Genomic DNA, 23,087 nt, shown 5'->3' on the forward strand with positions numbered 1-23,087 from the left:
GAGCAAGGTGTAGGCAAGGGTGCCGCTGTGTCCGATGGGAGCCCCAGAGTGTGGAACCCACTGCCCTGGGCTCATCCCAGCAACAGTTACTCGCCATTGTCTCTCCAACAAACTGCCCGTTGGGGTCCTCTCCCCGTGTTCCTGCTGGACTGTTGCCTTTTGCTTTATTGACTCTTGGGGGTTCCTTCTGTATCCTGGGTCCACAGCTTTCGTCAAGTATATGTATGTGTTGCAAATATCTTTTCCTAAGTCCTGGCTCGCCTTGCCATTTCCTCTTTTGTAACTTTTAATGAATAAAAATGACCAATTTTAAGGTAGTCACATTGATCCATATTTTCCTTTCTTTCTTTCTTTTCGATATCTTGTTGAAGAAATCCTTCCCTTGCCCTGTCTATTGTCTTCTGAAAGTGTTTCAGTTTTCTTCATGACTTTGGGGCCTAGGGTCCACCTGGAATTGATGGTCCAGCATGATTCATGAGCATTACATAATCCGATTTCCATCTTGAACAGATCTTGCTGCCACTGTTTGGGGATAGACAGAAAGGTGACATGAGCAGGGACGGGGTGGAGTGGGATGAAAGGAAGTGGTGTGATCTGGAATAACATTTTGGAGAGAATCCACAGGGCTGAGGGAAGCAGGGGACATGGGGGAGGGGATGGAGTGTCCAAGAGAACACTGGGGTTGCTTGTTGAGTGACTGTGGGATGTGGTGTGTGTGTGTGTGGGGGGGTTGCCAGGTTAACCATGAGCTTGGCTGCCACCCATAGCCCAGTGGCCCTCTTGAGCTTCCCTGGAAACAGTTGGAGATAGGGGGCTGCTCCCCAAGGGAGAGGCCATGGATCTTGGGGACTATGGAGCAGAGTGAGAAGGGCCTTGAACAGTGCCTGCCCCAGTGGCCCTGGGGAGGACAGGTTGGCAAAAGAGCAGGCAGACAGGTGGGGATAGCCCTGAAGCCAGCAGGCAGAGAACAACACAAAGCAGGGATAGACGTTTTCTCAGGCCCTGTAGGGTGTGCACACTCAAGCCTCACTGCAGCTCTGCGGGGCGGGGTGGGAGGTCTTCTATATCCATGTCATGCAGGAAGAAAGTGAGGCTCTGAGAGCAGACAGGACTTGCTGTGTGTTAACTAGCCATGCCAGGATCTGCACCGAGGTCTGTGTGGCTCAGAAGTCCATGAGGAAGGAAGGCTCTCGGGTCTTGTTTGCCACCTACAAGCTGGGGAACCTGGGCAAGTCAGTTCACCTCTCCTGCCTCAGTTTACCCATCTGTAAAAATGTAGCAGAACCTGGTGTTGAGTCAGCACTACACTAGTGCTTGCTAAATAAAACAGTGAATAGGACCTTTGAAGAAGATGCTCTCGCCCATTTAGGGACACGCCAATTAAAGCCACAGTGGAAAACCAGTGCGTACCACCAGATAGGCAAATCTCAACGGTGACAGTAGCAAGTGTGGATGAGGATGGGGGAGCTGCTAGGACCCACTCACACTACGGCTGGGAGTGCAAACTGGGGCCATCACTTGGGAAAATTGTTTTTCTGGTGTCTACCAAACTAAACATACACCTACTGGGTGACCCATCAACTCAGCCCTGGGTCTTAGTGTGCCGCCAAGAGCCTGCACAAGATGTCCATCACAGCTTGATGCACAGAGATCCACAAATGGGGCCCCGTGTCCATCAGCAGGAGGGGGAGGCACTACAAAGCAGAGTGAACAAACTGCCTATCAGCAGCACGGGCTGGCCTGGCCCTCACAGCGGGAGGATCGCTTTTCTAAAATGCCCCAAGACAAGCACAGCAAAAGCAGCATGCCATCTGGGGCACGCGCCTAACGGGTGGAACCCAAAGGAAAAGGAAGAAAAGATGAACTCAGAAACTAGGATAGGGGGCTGTGTGAGGGGAGGGAGGGGAGGGACGAGATGGGAGGGCCCCTTGGCCGGGTTTGAGCTCCTTGCTGCGTTCTCTTTCTCAGCCGTGTGCACCGAGGAGGTGTCCTCTTCTGCAGGGATGACGCAGGGTTCACACACAGCTAAGGCCCCTCGGTGGCTCTCCCGCTTTCGAGCTAAATCCCCCGCCGCTCCCCCGGCCACCGCCAGGCTTTCCCAGTCCTCTCGGTTCTGCGCTCTGCGCTCCTGCCGCCGCGCCTGCCCTCGGCCGGGGGCCTTCTGCGGGGCGGCCTTTCCCGGGCCCCCACCTCTGGGGGCTCTCGGAGCGCGCCACCGCCGAACGCTGTGCGAGCACTGTCACGGGCGATCGCCCGCCGCCCCGCCGACTCTGGCCCCCGCACTGCCTGCCCGCCCGGCCGCGTTCGGGGGACAGCCAGACTGGCGTCCCGCCACGTCCCCACCTCAGGACCCGGGGCGACATGTTCCCGCGGCAGCGAACGCGCCGCAGGCGGGCTGTCGTGCGGCCCCGCCCGCAGGGAGCGCCGTTTTGCTCACCGCGAGGGTGCCCATCCCACCTAATAGATGCGGTGGCAGAAGGCCGAGGGTCCCGACCCACATCCCTGCATGACCCGGGGCAAGGCGCGTTCCCTACTCGGGTCTCAGTTTACCCTTGTGTGAATGGAGGCTCTACTCCTAGGTCGGACACAAGGAAGGCGGGCCCATCCCTGGGGACACGGGCTCAGGACAGCCCCGGAGCTTGGGGCTCCCCGGGGACGCTACGCCGCGGGCCCAGCGTAGAGCCATTAAGGCAGACGAGTGTATCGCCGTTTGAAGGCGCGCGGTGGGCCCCGGCCGGCGCGCGGAGCGGGGCAGAGCGCCCTCTGGAGGCTGCCAGCAGCCCCGCCCCCTGCGCCCGCCCCGCCCCCGCAGACCCCGCCCCCCCGGCCTTGGGCAGCGCATGCGCCCAGCGCGGCGCTCCCCAGGCGGCGAGAGCGAGGCCGGTCCGCAGCCGCGCGGCGCTCGGCGCCCCATTCATGCTGGGCAGCGGCGGCGCGGCCACGCAGCGGAGCCCGGGCGCGGCGGCGGCCTCGGCCTGGGCGGCCTGCGCGGCTTCGGCGGCCCCGCGGCGGGGCGGGCGGCGGCGGCGGCGCGGGCGACGGGGCGCGGCGATGGCCGGCGGCGGGGCGCGCCCCGGGGCAGCTCGTGAGTAGGGGCGCAACTTTCCCCCGCGGCGCGGAGCCTGGCCGGGCGGGGGTCCCGGACGGGGGGCGCGCCGGGGTGGGAGGTGCCTTCGGGCCGGAGCGGGGCGGCCTCCGGCCGGGGCGCGGGGCGTGCGGCCGAGCGGGCAGGGGGTGTGCGCGGGGGACTGCGGCGCGCGTGTCCGCGGGTCCGCGTGTCCCTGCGGCTCCGGCCCGGCGCCCGCGTGTGTCCGGGCGCGGCCGTGGCGCCGGCGCTGAGCTCTTCGTGTCCCCGCCCGGCCGGGATCGGACCGCGGCCCCAGGCCCCGCGTCGCCGGCCTCTCCCCGCCCGCACGGCCCGGCCCGGCCCGCCGAGCTCCGCGGGGCAGAGCTCCGGGTGGCGCGGCGGGGGGCGGGGGCCGCCGCTGCTCCCTCCTCAAAGGCAGGAGAGAAAGTTTGCGGCGGCCCCAGAGGGAGGGCCCTGGGGATGCCCAGGCCGAACCCCGGGGCTGGACCGCGGACTCCGACCTCCGGCTGCCGGCAGGGCCGGGCTGGGCTGGGCTGGGCAGGCCCGGACCGGGCTGCGCGGCTGCCTGGGCAGGGCCGCGGGAGCCGGAGGAGGTCGTGCGGGGCTGCATCCTCCGCTGGCCCTCAGGGCGCTGGGGTGGAAGTTGGAGCCGCTTCCTCGGGACCGACGCCCGCCCCCGCCCCCTCTGGCCCAGGGTGCCGGGAGATGGGCGCTGTGTCCGCCCCTGGCCCGCAGGGCCGCTCACCCGGGCTTGGGAGGGGGCGGTGCGGGTGCCGCCCGGGAGGCCGCCCCGCTCGATCGGGCCTCTTGAGCCTCCCCCTCTCAGGGCCTCTCCAGGGTCAGCCCGCTTCTCTCGGAGGCTTCGGATTGCTTCCCGGACAGTCCCGGGCCTGGTGTGCGGCGTAGCTGGGGGCGGCGGGGCTGATTCGGGGCTGCCTTGGGGAAGGGGGAGCGGGGCTCCGGGGAGGCCCCTGGCCGCTGTGAGATCCCAGGTGCAGCCCGGGAAAGGGGGGTGAAAGGGGCTCCAGTGGCCGCTTAGAGCTGAGAACTGGCCCTGGCTCATCTTTGGGGTGCTGGGGCCACGCCCCTTGAAAGAAAGGGGTGTGTGTATTGGGGGGGATGTGGACCGGGCCTCTGCTCCCTAAGCCAGGGCTTCAGCAGCTCACTGCTGCTCCACCTCTTTCCATGCCGGGACCGGTTCTCTGGGGCTGTGGTGGGGGGGTGGGGCTCAGTCTTTGCTCCTCGGGCCCTTGGGGAGCAAGCCCCAGGTCTTCCCCACTCCTTGCTGGTTTGGGGTGTGCAGGAGAGACCAGGTGCGGCACCAAGCAGCCAAGATTCTGCCCAGCCCTTGAGGAGCATCCAGTCTCACGCCAGAGGCAGATGAGAACACCAGTAATTCCCTTTCAGAGCCAGGATGCAAATCAGCCTGGGAGGGTGGCCGGGGAGGCCCAGAAAGGGCGTTTCAGGCAGAGGGGACCGTATAGGCGGAGGTCTGGCAGTGTCTGTGCGGCTGAGGTGTGTGTTTGGGGTGGGGGACAAATGAGGTGCTGTGGACAAAGCAGGCAGCCCTTTGCTGGGCTTCTGCACCCCCAGATTGTTGCCTCTATGTTCTGATCCCTCAGGAAGGTCCCCGTGTCTAGAGCCGCTGGCCAGGAGGGAAGGGCACCTCAGGGAAGGCCCGAGTGGTGGGCACTTTTTCTGAGTAAGACTCCAGTGCTTCCAGATCCTGGTCTCATAGGACTTGTCTGGTGGGAGAGCAGGATGGCTTGGGACCATTTCTTCCTAGGGCCTGTGTTGGGGGGGGAGGTGGGTGACAGTGCAGCTCTCTGCCCTGGTTGCTAATGGGGTACCTCTGGGCAGGATGGCTGTCCCATCCTGTCCCCCCTGTCCCCCCAAGCCCCAACCTGCCCAAGTCCCAGAATGATCCAGAGTGCAAAGGCGTGGAGATTGGGGCTCTTCCTCTGTGAAGAGGGCTCTGAGGGTCTTTGTTTCTGAGGATAAGGAGTGGTGGTGGCTGCCGGGCCCTGGAGAAGGAAAGGCAATGTTGCTCTCTCTACGCTCTGCTGGGCGGTCAAGCCCATCCCGTCCAGGAGTGGAGCCGGCTGTGCTGTGGCCCCATCTGCCTCTGTCCTGGCCTCTCTGTCCCTGGCCAACCCCTAGTTGGCACACCCAACACCAGTTTAGCTTCTCCCTTCCCAGTCTGGTTCAGATTGGGCCCCCTGGTACAGCCCACTGCCCATGCCAGGAAGCTGCAGTCATTCTCACTGCCCCTCTGCATGGTCCAGCAGGTTCCAGTCCCTAGCTTGGGCCCTTGCTTCTCTGCTCCTCCCCACCAGCTCCCAGTGTGCCTGGTTCTCTTAGAACAGGTGGAAAGGCCCCCTAGAGGAGCCTCCCCAGACCACAGTGGCCAGTTCTGCTCTCCTCCCAGATGTCCTCCCAGCATCTGTCAGTGCTCCTGTCCCCCAACCCAGCGTGGTCCTCCCCAGCACCCAGGCCTGGCTTTGGCACAAATGCATTTTTTCCGGGGCAGGCCGGACCTCTGTGGGCCATGAGCCCCAGCCGGTCAGCTGGCCATCCATGTTTCTGTAGGAGTGTGGGATTTCATCCTGTCCTGCTCGGTGACCTTGGGTCTGTCTAAGCCCTGGGCTCCATAACTCTAAGATAGGGGAAGTGACTGAAACGTCTTCACTGGCCTTTGTGAGATGGTGGGCACGAGGGACCCAGCCCTGGACTTGGGATCCCCCCTTCCCTGGCTGGCCATCCCGCTCGCCGTGGCAGTCCCTTGCCAGCAGCCACTGTTGGGGGAGAGAGGGAGTGGGCCCAGGGCCAGGCTGGAGTTTGGACAGTGGCTTCTCCAGCCGGGTCTCTCCTGTTTAATATAAAAAGTACGGCCCATAATTGCATTAAGACGTGTATAATTATCCCGGAGGAGGGGAGAGCCCAGCCCCTGGTAATTGCAGGCCTGCTTTGAACTGATAAACGGTGAGTGATTCATGTTTTCTTTGGAGTTCACATGCACTCAGCTTTCAGCCCAGGCCCTGCTGACACTGTGAGGAACCTGTTCTCTGGCTCCTGAGCTGGGGACAGGGATGGGGGGGGAGGGGCTGGGGACTCCTCTCCTGGCTGCCAGCATAGGTGGCTTGTGGCTCTTGGGGTGGTGTCTGGGCGGAGATCCTCAAGGAGAGGCAGATGACAGCCAGCCGGGAGGGTCCTGCAGGGCAGCACAACCGGGTCCTCTTGCTGTGGGATCCTAGCTAAAGCTCCTTGCTTCCCTGAGCCTCAGTGTCCCCACCTGAGCGGTGGGTGTGGGCCTTCACTTGGCAGAGGGTGGGTGGAGAGTGAGACAAGGTGACGGAGCAGGCCTTGCTCTGCCCAGGATCTATTCATTTACTCCTTTATTCACAAGTATTGGGCCCTGGAGTCGGCTTTGGGAGAATGCAGAGAGCCAGGCCCTGCTTCTGTGGAACTGCCATTCTTGTGGGGAGAGCACAGGTTTGGGAACAATAAGTAACAAAACCATTTGCAAGTCCTGTGCCCCAAATTAAAACGGGGTAAGAAGCTGAGAGGAAGAGACTGCCAGCTTCAGCTGGCAGGTCAGGGCAGGCAGCCGAGACCTGAGCAGGGCTGTGGGCAGGGAAGGGAAGAGCATCCCAGTAGAGGGAACAGCACGGCCAAAGGCCTGGCCGAGGGCAGAGGAGCGCTGTGCTACAGGGGCAGACGTGGGAGCCCAGAGACCCGTGGGCCCTGTCTGGCAGCCTGTTGCCCTGTGGCCAGCTCCCAGCCTGGACTTGGCAGAAGGCACCTGTCTTGTGGGCCTCCACCTCCCCCACCTGTAAAATGGGGCTGCCAGTCTATGTGAGGGACACTGGGAGCAGAGAGCGTGCACAGCCCTGGCTGGCGCCGGCCTGCGTCCCGATCCAGCATGGCTGTGGTCGGTCTCCAGCCCAGGGTGGGGCGAGGCCTCAGCATCTGGCAGCACCAGGGCAGGGCCACTCCTGACACCAAGAGGGTACTCCTGCTGATGGCCCCTTGTGGGCTTTTGGGCACGAGAGAGGAGCTCTTGTCATTCTTGTTTTATAGACGCAGAAACCAAGGCTGGGAAAGAGGAGTGACTCCCATCAGGGCCACCTGGCTACAGAGCCTCGATATAACCGAGCATCTGACTGCCCGCTGCTGGGCTGGGAGGAGACGAGACTTTTCCAGAGGAAGGGGGGATCCATGGCAGGATTTGGGGGCCGGTGACCTTGTGTGCGGTTCAGAAAAGTGGCCCAGGCTACTCTGTGGGGCCTGGACTGTTCTTGGGCATGGTGGGTGAGGCCAGGTGCTGTGGTTGTCCAGGTGGGAGAGGGGTAGGCAGTTCGGGGGAGACTTAGTGGGGGACGCTGCCCTTAGTGGAGAGTGTGACCTGGGAGGTGCAGGTGGGGATGCCGGGAGCCTGGTGTGGTGGTGAAAGATGCTGGGGGCCGATCTGACAGGAGGGGAGGGGCCGCGGGCAGGTAGAAGACAGCCTCTGGGCTTTTCAGACTGGGGAGAGAGAACCACTGCTGGGGGCGCAGGTTTCAGGGAGCCCCCCCCCCGGAGGGCTTTCTGTTTCCTCCGAGTTGGGGTGAGGGTGTGGAAGGGGAGCTGAGAGGCAGGCAGGAGGAGCCTGGGAGGGGGCAGTGCTGCAGCGACAGCATGGGGGGCCTGGTTGGCTGGGGATGGGGATAGTGGGTGGGAGGTGTACAAGGCTTGGCTTCTGGATCATTCTTTGGAATACAGGGCTCAAGGTCCAGAAAGGGGCTGGGCCAGGGTCAGCCAGCAAGTGGCCCCAGAGCCAAGATGAGCCAGACTGCCTCCCGGCCCCTCTGAGAATTGCTGCCTGTGTGGTGATGGGTCCGAGAATCTTCATCTGCTGGCAGGGTGGGAGGAGGGGGTTTGCCTGTGAGTAGGGCCCTGCAAGGGAGCACGTGTCCCCAGAGCCTTGGGCAGAGAGGTGGTCACTTACCCTAGGAGCTTGGAGCTGGGGGAGGGGGTTTGTTCCCTAGGCATGGGGAGGCTCTGAGTCAGGAGGTTACAGCCTCCAGGCTGGGGTGTTAGCTGGGCTCCCAGTCTGGACCCTGGACCTTCATCACCTGCCTCCCTGTTCCTGGGTCCGTTTCTCTCCTCTGCCTAGGAATGGCAGGCCCAGGCATTGTTGGCCGTCCCGTGCTGCCCATGGTGCTCACAGGCTTGGTCTTGGTGACCCCTGGTGTTCCTCTCCCTGCTTGCAGGTCCTCAGTTTGGGTAGGGGGTCCTCTGTCCACCTCGGGCTTCTCCTGGCAGTTAAGGCGTGCCCCTGGAGGTAGAGCATGGGATGTCCCAACACCGGCTGGGTAGTGCGCGGAGCTCGTGAGATGGCCATGTGCACTTGGGTGCGTGTGTGTGCCCTCCCACAACCAGGGGCTGTACCCACACGCACGCCCCCTCTCCCGCCCGTTCTCCTCCGCAGGGCTGAGGCTCCCGGCCCCATGATGCACGCCTCTGCAGGACCCGAGCGCCTCGGCCTGAGGCCCCGGCCCGCCATGCCACTGCCACGCCCGAGCCCGCGGGTGCTCCCGGGGCTGCTGCTGCTGCTGCTGCTGGGGGGCGCGGCGGGGGCACCCCGGGCGGGCGGGGGGCCGCAGCCTGCCTTCCGCACCTTCTCGGCCAGCGACTGGGGCCTGACCCACCTGGTGGTGCACGAGCAGACCGGCGAGGTGTACGTGGGCGCGGTGAACCGCATCTACAAGCTGTCAGGGAACCTGACGCTGCTGCGGGCCCACGTGACGGGGCCCGTGGAGGACAACGAGAAGTGCTACCCGCCCCCCAGCGTGCAGTCGTGCCCGCACGGCCTGGGCAGCACCGACAACGTCAACAAGCTGCTGCTCCTGGACTACGCCGCCAACCGCCTGCTGGCCTGTGGCAGCGCCTCCCAGGGCATCTGCCAGTTCCTGCGGCTGGACGACCTCTTCAAGCTGGGCGAGCCGCACCACCGCAAGGAGCACTACCTGTCCAGCGTGCGCGAGGCGGGCAGCATGGCCGGCGTGCTGATTGCCGGGCCGCCGGGCCAGGGCCAGGCCAAGCTCTTCGTGGGCACGCCCATCGACGGCAAGTCTGAGTACTTCCCCACGCTGTCCAGCCGCCGGCTCATGGCCAACGAGGAGGACGCCGACATGTTCGGCTTCGTGTACCAGGACGAGTTCGTGTCGTCACAGCTCAAGATCCCCTCGGACACGCTGTCCAAGTTCCCGGCATTCGACATCTACTACGTGTACAGCTTCCGCAGCGAGCAGTTCGTCTACTACCTCACCCTGCAGCTGGACACGCAGCTCACCTCGCCCGACGCCGCCGGCGAGCACTTCTTCACTTCCAAGATCGTGCGGCTGTGCGTGGACGACCCCAAGTTCTACTCCTATGTCGAGTTCCCCATCGGCTGCGAGCAGGCGGGTGTGGAGTACCGCCTGGTGCAGGACGCCTACCTGAGCCGGCCCGGCCGTGCCCTGGCCCGCCAGCTGGGCCTGGCAGAGGACGAGGACGTGCTGTTCACCGTGTTCGCGCAGGGCCAGAAGAACCGCGTGAAGCCCCCCAAGGAGTCTGTGCTGTGCCTGTTCACGCTCAGGGCCATCAAGGAGAAGATCAAGGAGCGCATCCAGTCCTGCTACCGTGGTGAGGGCAAGCTCTCGCTGCCCTGGCTGCTCAACAAGGAGCTGGGCTGCATCAACTCGGTGAGTAGGTGCCGTGTGGGCGCTGCCCCGGCCCCCCCGCCCCCCCCCCCCCCCCGTGCTCAACACCCTGCGGCGCTCGCCCTGTGCCTGGGGCTACCACTGGGCGCCTCCTGGAGGGTCAGGGCTGCTCCTGGGGTGTCGGCCTGGGAGCCTGTGCCCATGCCCGCAGCCGTCCCGCTTTGAAGACGGTGACGGGCCCGTGTCCAGCAGTCCATGAGCCCCTGTAGGCAGCGGGCCTGGCACCGTACCAGGCGCTCACCACCCTGTCTTGTCTCCTTCTTACGGAGAGCTCACGGAGGCTCAGTGAGGTGAGGTGACTTGCCCAGCATCACATAGCCAGTAAGAGGCAGAGCTGGGCCAGACAGGGGGAGCGTGGGGCCCAGACCTATCTCCCCACTTAGTCCATTGTCGAGAAGCCCTGCTCATCCTTGCCCTGGGTGCCGGGCCGTGCACTTGCTCTCTGGGCCTGTGGCCTCAGCTGGTACCAGGTGATGGCACCAGCCCTGACACCGGGGCAGCCTGAGGGCCTGGGTGCTGGGTGCTGGGTGCTGGGTGGCCGACAGCCACAGCTCTTGTCTCTAGGCCCGGAAGAAGCCAGCCTGGGGTCAGCTGCTTTTTGGGGAGCATCTTATGTATGCCCCCAAGCAGTAGGATCTGTTTTTCTGAGGAAGACTACAGGCTCAGAGAGGGTAAAGGACTTGTTCAGGGGCACCTTGAGGTGACCTGCCCAGGTGGGAGCCAGGCTTCGACCCCTCTGCTCTTGCTGCCCAGGACTACCTGGTTGGCCCAGGGAAAGCTTGGCCCGTCTGGTCTCAGTTGTCCCAGCTCTATCCTGGGAGTGACACTGGTTTGTCTTCAGGGCAGGGGGGCAGGGCAAGGGTCCCTTCACTCCTTCTCTGTCATGTCTACCGCTGGGTGGGGTGGGGCACCCATCAGGATGGGGCCGTCCTCTACTGTGAGGCCCGGGTGTGCCAGGCTGATGCGTTGTCCACCCTCCCTTGGCCTCTCAGGGAAGGCATATGATCTCTGCCGTACAGCTGGAGAAACTGAGGCCTGGAAGGACAGCCCCTCCAAGGTCACACTGGATGCTCTGCAGGCTCCGTGTGCATGGCTGCGGTCATTCCCTCCCCCTGGCTGGGTCCCAGTTACTGGGGCCACTCGGGGACCCTCAGCCCTGCTGCATCTCGGCGTCCTTTGCTCCGTCTACATTAGTGATCTCTTCCCTGCAAACCTCAGGCCCTGAGCCTGCTTCATGGGAGCTAGCTGGCCCCTTTTCCCCCGGAACCTGCCCTCCTCCAGGCCCTTTCTCCCTTCTCTGGAACCTCACGTATTGATTGTGTCTCGTCCCTTCAGTTACCACTTCATAGCCCGCCCCTGCCTTTGCCTTTTAGGTGTGACCCCTGTTTCCTGTCTCGAAAGAGCCCTCCCTGTATCCACAGCCCTCCGGTGGTTGGCCCCCTCCCTGTGCAGCCATCGTCCATGCTGTGGGCCTGGTCTGCAAGGTGGCTGCTCTCCTTCCTTGGTCTCCCCTAGGCTGCTTCCTTTCTGGCTCTCCCCCTCCCACCCACAGGTTGGGTGGGGGGCCCTTGCCCAGTGGCTGTGTGGGAGATGCCTCCCCCCGCTCTGGGCATGTGCACTGGGCCTCAGGGCCTTTGCAAGCATTGGCTTCTCTGTCGAATGGGTCCAGGAATCCTCGATCCCCCACATCTGTCGGGGCCATGCTGGAGCCCAGCCCCTCTGAGGACCCTCTGTGAACCCCTGCCCCCTCCATGCCTACCCCCCAGTTAGCCGGGGCCACTGGCCGACCTGGCTGCAAGGCCTCCCGTCCGCAGGCAGAAGGCTCCCGGGGCTGGGCGCAGGGGCCCAGAGGCTCACCCTCTCCCTTCCCACAGCCACTGCAGATCGACGACGATTTCTGTGGGCAGGACTTCAACCAGCCTCTGGGGGGCACGGTCACGATTGAGGGCACGCCCCTGTTCGTGGACAAGGATGATGGCCTGACGGCTGTGGCTGCCTACGACTACCGGGGCCGCACCGTGGTGTTCGCCGGCACGCGCAGCGGCCGCATCCGCAAGGTCAGGCCCCGGGGCTGGGCGGATGGGGTGGGCGGACAGCATTGCCCGGAGACTGGGAGGCCCGGGTCCAGTGCCAGGCCTGGCCACCACGAGGGGCCTCAGTAGGCCCCCAGTCCCCTGTGCCTCCCTGTCTGTGCCCCTTCTCTGGGGCTGCCTCGGTGTTTGGCAGGTGTAAAGGCCCTGGCAGGGTGTCCGCGGCTCCGGGGCTGGGTCAGGGACGTAAGGGGTCTGGTCACCCTACCATCCCCAGGGGCCCTGGAGATGCTGCCGCTGATCTCTGAGGGCGCACAGTGACCTCCTGGGAAGGCTGCGCGGGGGTGGGGGCAGGGCACGCCTGTGCGGCCCCCATCCCCTCCGGGGGATCCAGTGTCTGCTGAGGCAGCACTCTGCCCTGGCGAGAGGCCCCCGCCCTGCACAGAGACAGCAAGGCCAAGGGCAGGGCAAGGGTAGCACCCCCACCCCCACCTGCCACTGGCGGGTGCAAGGGGAGCACTGTGGCTCCAGAGACGTGAGGACTCCTCAGGGTGAGAGGTGGGGTGCTGTGGGGGCAGGGCCTGCGTGGTGGCTGCCTTCCGTCCCTCACTAGCAAGCATTGAGCTACACAGGGCTGCCAGGGAGCAGCCACGGGAGGACTTCCCGGAGGGGGCCCTGAGGGCAGCTGCCTGTGGCTCAGTCCCAACTTGGTGGGTGGGTGGGACCAGACCAGGGTAGGGCTGGCCTGCTGGGGAGGAAGTTCCTGGGGTGACCATGGGGCGGGGGTGCCTGGGAGCCCCAGAGCCAGGCCAGGGGCGGGGCCTGGTAGATGAAATAACAGCTGTCCCCAGGCCGGGTGCTGACACAGCTCTCCGCCCAGCGTGTACCCGTGGGTGGGGGCTGGGCCCGGGGCCAGCAAGGGCCTTGCCTGCTCTCAGCTTCTGTGCTGGGTTGTGCGGGAGGGGGCTCTCCCTGTCTTTGCAGTGGTGGGTGCCCTGGCAATCATGTCCCACTGTTCCCTGGCTCTGTGACCACCTCAGCTTTCCCATCTGTGAAGCGAACCCGGATGTGTGGGCTGTAGGCTGGGGTGGTCCACATGCTGACTGAAGGTCATCCCAGGATGGGGCACCCTGGGGTGCTGTGGGGTTCTGTCCAACTCAGGCACTCTCCTGGCCAGTGGGGGTGGGCAAGCCCCCGTGCCCTGAGCTGGTCCTCTGGTGTGGCCCACCTTTCCTTACCCTAGTGTGAGGGGTACTGTTGGCAGCCCGGGCGTAGGCTCTTTCCCTTCCCAGGGGTGGGCTCTCCACCCCAGGGGAGGGTACTTGGGGCTGGGAGAGCCGGGGAGAAGAACCACGGAACCCCCTGGGGAGGGGCTTATGTCAGATGGGGTGGGCCTGCCAGGGGCCAGAGCCTCCCCTGGGGCAGAGCTGCAGGGTGAAGGCTGCTTGGAGACACTCCGCAGGGCACCCCAGGCCTGGGGCTGGGAGTGGCCCATTTGAAGGCTGGTGGGCTGGCAGGCAGCTGCTAAGGCGCTGTCTGGGCCCACAGGCCACCCTGTGAGGTTGGGAGAACGGGTCAGTCCAGCCCTGCCTCCCCCGCTGCCTCCCTGGCTCCAGCCTCACTCCCCTGCCCCAGGGCCACGGTCCGGGTGGGAGCTCTGTAAGTCTAGCTGGTCCTGCTCTCCTCCGGCTCTGCCCTAGTCCCACAGAGGGGAAACGGAGGCCCGTTGTGTGGAGTGGGAGCTGGGCTTAGGCCCATCTGTAAGGAAACCTCTGCTTGTCCCTCCCCCTCCGGCCCCTGCACCTACCTCCCAGAGCCCTGTCCTAGGCACTGGCTCCTTCCACCCCTGGACCCGTCTGGGCTGGGCACTGCAAGGGAGTGGATTGTGCCTTTCTGGGGCATGTGGGGGTGAGCCATGCCCAGGAGCTGATGGCCTGGTGGTGGGAGCGTGCCCTCATTGGGGAATTAGATGTATAATAGTTTTGAGGCTTTTCCATAGAGGTGGGCCTCGTCCCCTGGACCGGTCACCTGCACCCACCTGCTCAAGGCGGGGGCGCGGTTTCAGGAAGCTGTCACGTGGCTGTTCATGTTCTATGGCCAGTTGTTCGCACCCTAATCCCGTGCAAGTGGCTGAGATCAGGTGTGGTCTCAGCTCTCCCCCTCGCCAGCTCTGTGGTCCTGGAGCTGGCTGTCTAGCCTCTCTGAGCCTGTTTCCCCAAGCATAGTACGAAGAAGGATGAGAGGATGTGCCAGGAGGGCCCAGAGCCTGACGTGCACTTGGTCCCATTCAGGAGTGCAGTTAGCTCTCTGTTGTCGTCGTGCTTCTCCGAGTCCTCACAACAACTCTGTTGTCCATTTGACAGACGGGGAAACTGAGGCACATAATGGCAGCAGCATGTGCCCAGGCTTACTGGCTCCAGGGTCCTCGCTTATAACTGCAGACTCCCTCCTTGTCCTGTGGGTCCCTGGAGGGAAAGAAACAGGACTCCTATTTCAGTGTCCTTTCTCCGAGGAAGCCCGGAGTCCAGGAGCTCCTCACTGCCCACGCCTGCCCTGAGCTGCTAGCTTTCGGGGGTCTTTCTTCCCACTGCCCAGCACATCAGCTCCGACCAGGCCTGGCTCCATCCAGCTCCCATGGGTAGCACAGCTTTCCTGTTCTCTCTGCCTGCCCATTTCCTAAGGACCCGTGGTGCCCTTGAACCCCACGTCACACCCTGGGGCATGTCTGCAGTTGGAGGCCTGAAGCAGCGTAGGGGCTGGGGGCAGGGGTTTCAGTCCCACTCTGCTTGCCCCACCTCCATAACCTCCCCCAGCCCCCACACTAGGCCTCTAGCCTTGACCCACTGTGCAGGACGCCTGCTCCCTGCTGTGCATGGGGCCCAGCCTACAGCAGAATGTCCTCTCCTGCCTCGTCCTCACCCTCCCCATGTGTCATCCTGACCCAGGCTGAGGGTGGGAGCCGCTCTGGCCCAGCCCAGTCCAGCGCTGTGTTCCCTTGCTGCCTCTCATCCTTTATCCTGGTCACGTGCTGGGTTCTGGGCCCTGGGGACCCCTGCCCACTGCTGACCCAGGGGCAGGCCTGCTGTGCTGACAGGCCCCTATCTTCCCCAGGCCTGGTTTTTCTTGAGCTTTAAGAAGTAACTGGTGAGCTCTAGGGACCCGTCTGGCCCTCTGCCAGTCCCCACCGAGAACGAGAACGTTGTGTAAAGTTGTAGCCAATTAATTTAAACCTGCCAACTTCAGCTGTTCAGGGCTGGCTGGGGGTGCTCCCCGACTCCCCTGGCCTTCCCTAGAGGCCCTGCCCGCCACCTGCCGCCCTCTCTGCCAACAGAGGCAGCCCATCCTCCTGGCCTGACCCCCCCCCCAGAGCCCCAGTCCTGCATGTACCACCCTCCCCCCCCCAAGTGGCCACCAGGGACCCCTGGACCTTAGCAGGAGTTCCCACGGGTGGCCCCTGGTTTGAGCTCTTTTGAGTCAGCTCAGATACTCACAGTGGGTGTGGAGAGGACCTGTCCTGGACTCCTGCCAGTGGGTGCCCTCCCTGCCCCACCCTAGCCTGGAGGCCTCCTTGGACTCTCCCTTTCTGCAAAGCAGAGGTGGGGACAGTCCCTGCCCTCTGGGCCTGGTGAGGGACACCCCAGGCCAGCCTGGCCCTGGTACTGTGCCTGCTACAGGGCTCAGGGCTAGGCTGAGCAACACAGCCCTGTCTCTCTGGTGGCTGTGCCAGGGGGAAAGCGGGCCCCGTCTGCCTCAGCATCCGGTTTTTCAAGAGAATCTGGAAATCCATATTTTGTGTGAGATCTCTTACTGTTAAGCATTGGCAGCTAATGATACATTTTTAGAAAGCATTATGGGCCAACCCAAGGTTGCTGTGGGCTACCAGTTTATGACCATGGGGATCTGGGCTGTGGCATCACTGGCTTGCAGGATGCTGGGCCTTGGGGTAGGACCCAAGGGACAGCTAGCTGCCTAGCTGGGCTCTGGGGCTGGGCTGGGCTGTTTGGGAGTGTGGCTAGCAGGGAGGCCTGCCGTGGTGAAGCTCCTTCCTGGGGTGGGGGGCTTGGTTTTCATCCCTCCACATTGGGTGGACTGTGCCTCCTGGGGGCTGTTGGGAGGCCCAAGGGAGGTTGACATTCCTTCCTGCGTGGTGATCCTTGTATGGAGGAGAAACAGGGCCGTGGCCGCGACATCTGTGCCCTGGCGCTGGGGCCTGGCCGGGCCATGGTCCCTGTGTCCTCAGGCCTTGGCTGCGTCCGGGCCCTCGGAGCTACCTGCTCTTACCTGACCCTGTGGCATCCCAGCTGTGTGGTGGTGGCTGAGCACGTGCTGGGTGCTGCTCTGGGCCTGGGCTGCCAGGGACGGGGAGAGCTCTTACTCTCCACTGGCCCTCACGGCTCTAGAAGCTTCCCTTTGGACGATTTTCCCATTCCCCCCAGCACTCCCATTCCTCATAGGATGTCGAAATTCAGAGACCGGTAGTGTTTCCAAGACCTGTTGAGAGCGGCTGGTGGCCTCTTCTCAGGGTCCCTGCACCAGGGCCTCGTTGTCCTGGGCGAAAGCCTGCTCCATGCATCCAGCAGGGGTCCCTGCTCCGCGAGCCCAGGTCTGTGCAGGAGGTGGGCTGGGGAGCCCCTGTGGGGCTGGGGCAGGATAGGGGCCTTGAGAGAGATGCTGGGCAGGACCAGGCCCCTTGCCCCCCGACCCCTGAGCCAAGGAGTGTCACCACCTCCCATTTTACTGTCCATGGTCCCGTGGATTTGCATCTTGTGTATGTGTCGGGGGGAGGGGGGATGCCCTTGACTCCCAGTGACCTGCTCTCTAGAGACCCGCAGAGGCTCCGAGGGGCAGCCTGCACCATGGGTGGTTGTGCGCCTGCAGACGTTCTCGTCATGCTGAGCCGTGGGCCCTGAGCACGGCAGGGGTGGGGGCAGTGGGGTCCCCAGCATCCTGCACGCAGCTGGTGTATGACCGACGTCCATTCTGAAATGGGCCGTGCCCACAGGACACTACACAGCTGTGGCCGTGCAGCCCGGGGCCTGTCACATAGTGTGCAGCAGGCCCCCTGGCCCCTGGGAGGCCCCCCTCCCCTAAGGATCACTTCAGTGGGTGACGTCCATCTCCAGGGCTGTTTTGCCGGGTGGGGGCCTTTCGTGGGGCATGCAGCATGTCGTCTGTGTCTTTCTTTCTCATTGCTATTTGTGAGGCTCGGCCCTGCCGCGGTGGGCAGCTGGTCATGATGACGGTGTGTGTCGCAGACATGCATGCGCGGCGTCCTTCCGCTGTGGGCAGGTGCGGCCGTGCTTCCCGCGGGTCTGTGGTGGGCGGGGCTGCCACGCGCGTGCTGTGCACACTTCCGGTGCGCGCAGGGCTGTGTTTCTGCTGGCTTTCTCCCTGGGAGGGGGGCGGCTGGGCCCCTCTGACCTTTCTGTCCTGAATCTCGAGGGCTGCCTGTGTTGCCATCTCCAGGATCGAGTGTGGTCGCACCTGGCAGAGTGGTTGATCCGCATCCGGCCGTGTTTATGGCAGGCTACTGGGCGCTGGTGGGGTTCCGACCCCGAGAGAGTTGTTGGTGGAGAGCGGAGGGGTCCGTGCTGCCTGCTTCCTGTGTATCTTAGTTGCCGTGCCTGAGGGGCCCCGTGGGTGCACTACCCCTGCCTGCCAAGGACGTGGTCCCTGGAACCTGTGGGTGGTGTCGCGTGGTGTCTCAGGGATGTCCGGGTGTCCTACAGAGGACTTGTTACACTTTTTCTGGTTCTCCTGGGCATGGCTGGCCGTGGTAGGTGGTGCCAGAAGGGCACAGGGACGTCTCATTCCCCCATGGGTCTGTCTGTTGACATCCCAGCCCTTTGTCCCAGAGCCATGCCACACGAGCATTGCTTCTTCGCATCCGATGGCAGCCAGCGGTGGCCCGGAGGCAGGCATGGAGGGTCCCGCCTCCCTGCGGGGTCTGGCTCATCAGGCCTTAGCCCGAGCAGGGGCACCTAGGCAACTTGAACAAGAATGATGCTGTCAGGTGCGGGCTGGCAGTGGGCCGCCCTGTGGCCAGTCCCGTGTATGCCTAGGTTTGGGGGTGGCCTCCTGAGGGCCCAAGATTATTGTCCGCAATGCATAGTCCCCCTCCCCATGGGCAGACAGGACCCCGACCTCCAGGACCCGCCCTCTCGGGGGTCAGGGTGTGAGAGCTCCTGGCATCACAGCAAGATGGGTACAGAGACTAGAACAGAACAGCCCAGCTGGGGAGTCTGCCAGGAAGGGCTTTGTGGAAGGAAGGAACAGCAGGGCCAAAGCTCAGAGGCGCTCTCGTGCTTACTGAGGTAGCAGAAGCTGCCTGTACTGCACTGACCACCCCTTATCCTGTGGTGGACACGCCTGTGGTGGACTGTTCACTGGTGACCCGGTGGTGTTCAGCATCGTGGGGGCAGGATTCTGGGAGAAGCTGCAGAGGTCTGGCCTGGCTAGGGGCAGGGAGCCAGAGGACTGTGGTGGCTTCAGGAAAGTCAAAGGGGCTTACATCTACCTGCTCACGTTGGGGACCGAGCGGGTGGGAGTCGCATGGCTGACATGGGTCATGGATGGGAAGGTGGGCAGTGGATGCTTCTTGGGTTTGAGACAAGGGCATCAGCTGGATGGTCACTGCTGCCCGCCACAGGGTCTGGCCCGGGGTTTGTTAAGTCTCAGGCTGTAGTGGGCTCTCTGGCCACGTCCCCGCTGAGGACAGTCCCGGTCAGAGACGTGTGAGGGAAGGCTGTGCAATCTGTGTTGCCTTGTGCCCAGCTTTGTGTGGCCTTCACGGCAGTGAGGCAGATCCCCCGTCCATGCCCAGCTCCCCACGGCAACATCTAGCCTTGGGGGCCCAGTTTCCAAGCAGCTTCCAAACAGTCTTCCCTCCCTTACTATTGGAACCCTGAGCTTCTGAACTCTCACACAGCCCTGTGACATGGATTTCTATTGGCAGAGGGGGAGACCGAAGGTCAAGGAGGACCATTGTTTATGTCGGTTGGTGTCTGCTTTTCTCTGTGTTGAGGGCTACGCTTGGAAAAGACAAGATTCCTGGGACCCTCCCCCCCAATCTCGCCAGGTGTGTTTGGCCCAATTACAGCCATTGGGCCTCCTGCAAATTATGTTTTAATTACCCAAGTACTGCCAAGAGGAAATTGTTAATTGCTTTTCCAGTATCAAATTCCTCCTGGCCTTTCTGAGAACGGTCCCAGGAAGGGGCCTGGAACCTGCCCCCAGCCAGAGGAGGGGGAAATCCTGTGGCAGCTTGTGAGGGGGTGAGGAGGGACCCAGGAGCTGGGTTCACCAGGGCCTCAGCCACAGGCCCCTGACCAGGAAGGAGAGGAGAGGATGGGCTCCTTCAAGGAGAGAGTGAAAGAGGCTCCTGCCCCTCACGCAGCTCCTCCCAGTACAGCTTTGCTGCCTAGGGGGCTGGGAACAGGCTTGGCAGCTGTACGTACTGGAGGAGGGAACCCCCCCCCCGGGGTCCCAGCCCTGTAGCCGGCTTCAGCCTCTTGCACCACTTCGGGTCCTGTCCTCCTGCTGTCAGTGAACCCCCATTCCACAGATAGGGACATGAGGGCTGTTATCTTGGGGTGCGCAGTGGAGGGAACTCTCTCCCCACCCTGGCCAGGGCCAAGCTGAGCAGCCCCCTGCCTCTGGGCGGCTAGGGCGCGTGCCGGCCTTGGCAAGCAGCCTGCATGGCCCAGACATCCTCCCGGTGCCCCTGCCCGCCCTCAGCCCAGAGAATGGGCTCTTTGTTGGCTCTGGGCTGGACGGACAGCTGACCTGGCCGGGCCGCAGCAGTTGGCGAGAGCCATGCGGTGATGGGTGCGGGGGCAGCCGGCTGGGTGCCTCCCCTTGGCCCTGCACAGGCCTCTCTTTGCAGGACCACCCCCCCCCCCCCGGTGTGTCCTGGGCCCCCAGGACCTGCTGGCCTGGGGTGAAGGGATGAACCTGCTCCCTGGCCTATCTGTGGGCAGGGGCAGGTGGTGCCTCATGGTGGTGGTAGGTGTGTGGACCACAGCGTTTGGGCCCTGGCACCAAGAGTTTGCTGGGGGCGCTGACAGCTCAGAATGCAGGGGACTCCCTCATGTGCAGAGGGGCAGGGAAAACCCCCGGGTTGGAGAAGTGGGTGGAGCCGGAGGGCTGGGGCAGAGGCTGGGTGGGGGTGGCTGTTTCCCTCTGGGTCAGAGCCAGGGGTGGGTGGGTGCCTGGGCCTGGTGCAGCCCAGCAGGCATGTCCTGGGAGACTGGACACCTCCACTGCAGCCATCTGGGCAGGGGGGGAGGGGTCCTTTCTCGGCAGGTGTTGGGAAGGGCACCACAGCAGAGGGACAGATCTGGGTTTGAGTCCCGAGGTTTCTCTGTGGTGTGATGGGGGAGGGGAGGTGGTCGTGGCTAGCTGTGGAAAGTTCTCGTGGTCTTTGGGACAAGGTTTGCAGAGCACAGAGGTGACAGCTGGAGGTGGGAGGGCAGATACCAGGGGATGCCGGAAGTCTCCTGCGTGCTCTGTAAGCCCAGCTGCCCCAGGGTGGGCCATCCCCAGGTGGGTGGCCCTCGACCGGACAGCTGTGCGCCGGCGCGTGTGCTGCTGGCGGCATGTGTCCCGCCGTCCTGCCAGCCGCCTGGCCCTGTGCCCGCCCTGCACGCCCCTTCTCCCTGGAATGCCATCCTGGCGGCGTGCCGCGTCCCTCCCACTTTGGGAGCAGACTCTGCGTCCGCAGGTGCAGGTGGCAGCCCAGGGCCCTGGGTTCCTCTGGCAGGTCCTCGCAAGTCTCAGTTTACCTGTCTGTGCGACACAGGCCCTGCAGCCCGAAAACCAGCTGGGAGCTAGTAGGCGTATCCTGAGTACTAGCCCTCCGCGGGTTGGACACCTTCCACCCCATCTGACAGTCACATGTGTGCACGCAGGAGCCCTGCTGAGCCTGGACCGTGGCTGCTCAGTGCACAGCATGGGGCCTGTCATCCACATCACCTCCACCCACTGGCCTGCTGGCCCTGCCTCCCTGACACCCCCACCCACTCTGTGCCCTCCAGAAATGCCCTGTCTCCTTGGGGCCTGCCTATGCGTGTGTAAGGGCCAGGGCTGCCCAGGGCCAGGCAGGTGGGTGGACAGATGGATGCATGGTGGACAGACAGCTGGACGTGCCTGCTCCCCACCACAGCTGTTGGGGGCCACCTGTTGGAGTCGGCACGCTGCCGGCCTGGGGGCGGGGCATTTCAGAGTCTGCGTCTGGCCTGCCTCCCCTCCTGCTTTCCCCAGGACCCTGGGGAGAGGATCTGCTCTCTGCCTGCCCCCTTCCGTGCCTCAGAGCTAGTATGCCCCCTGGATGCGCCCTTCCCTAGAATATCTCCCTTGGGCCCTCCGGGGTTGTGGGTGGCCCTTGATGTGGTATCCACGGCCCAGCCCGTGCCCTCAGCCCTCAGCAGGGAGGCGGAAGGCAGGCCTGGCTGAGGGGGGTGGTCAGATTGAGTACCACATGACCCCTGGTGGTCAGGGTGGGAGAGTCTGGGGCCCCTCAAGTGTCCCTGTTGAGCAGACACTTCCTGAGCGCCCCGTGCGTGCAAGGGGCTGAGGTCTGGTCAGGCCTGGGGGCAAAAGTCCCAGGTATCTGGTTGTGAGGGGCTATGTTGGGGCACTGGGGGAGGGGGTCTGGTCCTGCGAGGGCTGGGGTTGGGCCTGGGCTTCTAGGCGACTGCTAGAGGCACCCGCAGGCGGGGGGCATGGGCGTAGGGCAGAGCTCTGGGAGAAATCCAGAGTCCTGATTTGAATCAGTTGAGTTGAGACTGGGTCTGGAGATTTGGGTCCCGCTGGTGTCCTGGCCTGCACCCTGGCCCTGCCCTGCCCTCCTGACCTTCTTGTCCCCTGCTTCCTGGCCATAGTCCAGGCTAGCCTTGCCAGGCCTGGTGGGTGGCTCCTGGGGTTTGGGGATTGCCTTGGGGCTCAGCCACCCTGTGTCCCCTCTTCTTGGCTCACTGGCTAGGTCCTTATTTAATTTTCAGAGTAGCTCTGGTGTGGGGAGTGGTTTCTGTCATCTCCATTTCACAGCTAGGGAAACTGAGGCAGAGAGCAGGTCAGTGCCGCACCTCGGTTGCACAGCTGGGGTTGTCTGAGCCGGGGCTTGGGCCCAGGCAGCGTGGGTCCAGAGGCTGTACCCCTGGCCTCGCTGACCTCTCCCGTGGCTGATATTGGCCTGGCCTGCCAGCCTGAGGAGCTGACTGAGGGCCCCCTGCGAGCAACAGCTGCCCTCTGGCTGCTCAGCCCAGCAGGGCAGGATTTCTGTGGAGCTGGCTGGGTACAGGTCGGGGTCCTGTGCACACCCACCTGCGGGGGCGCTGAGCCTGGGCTGCTGTGGCCCCTCACCTGGCACCCCTTCTTCTGTAGGCCGTGGGCCCAAGCCACTTGGGCAGCTCCAGGCCCAGCCCGTGGCTGCCTCCCCCTGCCCGGCTCAGGGCTCCGCTCTTCCGGGTCTGGTTTGACTTAAGCGTGGCTGCCCGGCCGGGAGGCAGCTGAGCGGATGTGGGGGGTGGCCTCGGGCTCTCAGGAATGCGGCCCTCCCCCTCTCCTGCGGCCGGCAGCCTCTGGCCCAGAGACACAGCGCCCCACCCTGGCTGGCCGCCCTTGCTGCCTCGTGGCCCACCCCAGCCAGTGAGACCTGCCCCGTCCTGTCAGTGTGGGGGCGCAAAGGAGGGGTGCTGGGCCGAGCCCGGCCTGAGCCCTGGCCCCACGTGGAGGGGGAGAGGTGGGACCGGCCCCTCGGTTACAGCCGGTGAGCGTGGGCCTGACTGAGCAGGGCCCCGCTACCTTGTGCCCCGGGAGCTTGCCCAGGACTGGCTGAGCTGGGCAGACGCCGCCCCATGAGTCCCATCTCTGGAAAGCCCCCTGGGTCTCTCTGTTAATTAAATACATTTGTTTGGTAAAAGCAACTAAAAATACTTGCAGCATTGCAAGCTGCAGAGAAGAGCTGGCTAATTAACGCCCGGTTTGTTTGGGATCTGGAATATATTTCCATGCCGATGAGACGCCTGCCCTCCTGCCTTCTTGCGGGGGTGTACCCCACTCCAGGACCTTGGCTTGGCCCTTCACTCCCATGCTGCTTCCCTGCCCCAGAGTCTCCCGGTTTCACTTCTCAGCCATGCTGGACGTCTCCCTTTCCCCGAAGGCCCCTGCTGCCTCATCATTCCTTCCCAACCTCTGCATAAATATCCCTTCCTCTGGGGCACCCAG

General features: G+C 63.8%; 1 protein-coding gene across 2 annotated transcripts in view; it reads left to right on the forward strand.

Annotated features, from left to right (window-relative positions):
* The first annotated feature begins 2,972 nt into the window (after nt 1-2,972).
* Nucleotides 2,973-23,087, forward strand: part of PLXNA1 (plexin A1) — a 50,215-nt gene continuing 30,100 nt past the window's right edge. For both annotated transcript variants that reach the window (XM_078074258.1, XM_078074261.1), the window contains exons 1-3: nt 2,973-3,085; nt 8,559-9,813; nt 11,706-11,888. In XM_078074258.1, the coding sequence (XP_077930384.1) occupies nt 8,578-9,813; nt 11,706-11,888 (1,419 nt within the window). In that variant the 5' untranslated portion in view covers nt 2,973-3,085; nt 8,559-8,577. The remainder of the gene's footprint in view (nt 3,086-8,558; nt 9,814-11,705; nt 11,889-23,087) is intronic.

The sequence above is a fragment of the Halichoerus grypus genome, chromosome 1 (assembly GCF_964656455.1).
Source record: "Halichoerus grypus chromosome 1, mHalGry1.hap1.1, whole genome shotgun sequence".
In the NCBI taxonomy this organism is placed as follows: domain Eukaryota; kingdom Metazoa; phylum Chordata; class Mammalia; order Carnivora; family Phocidae; genus Halichoerus; species Halichoerus grypus.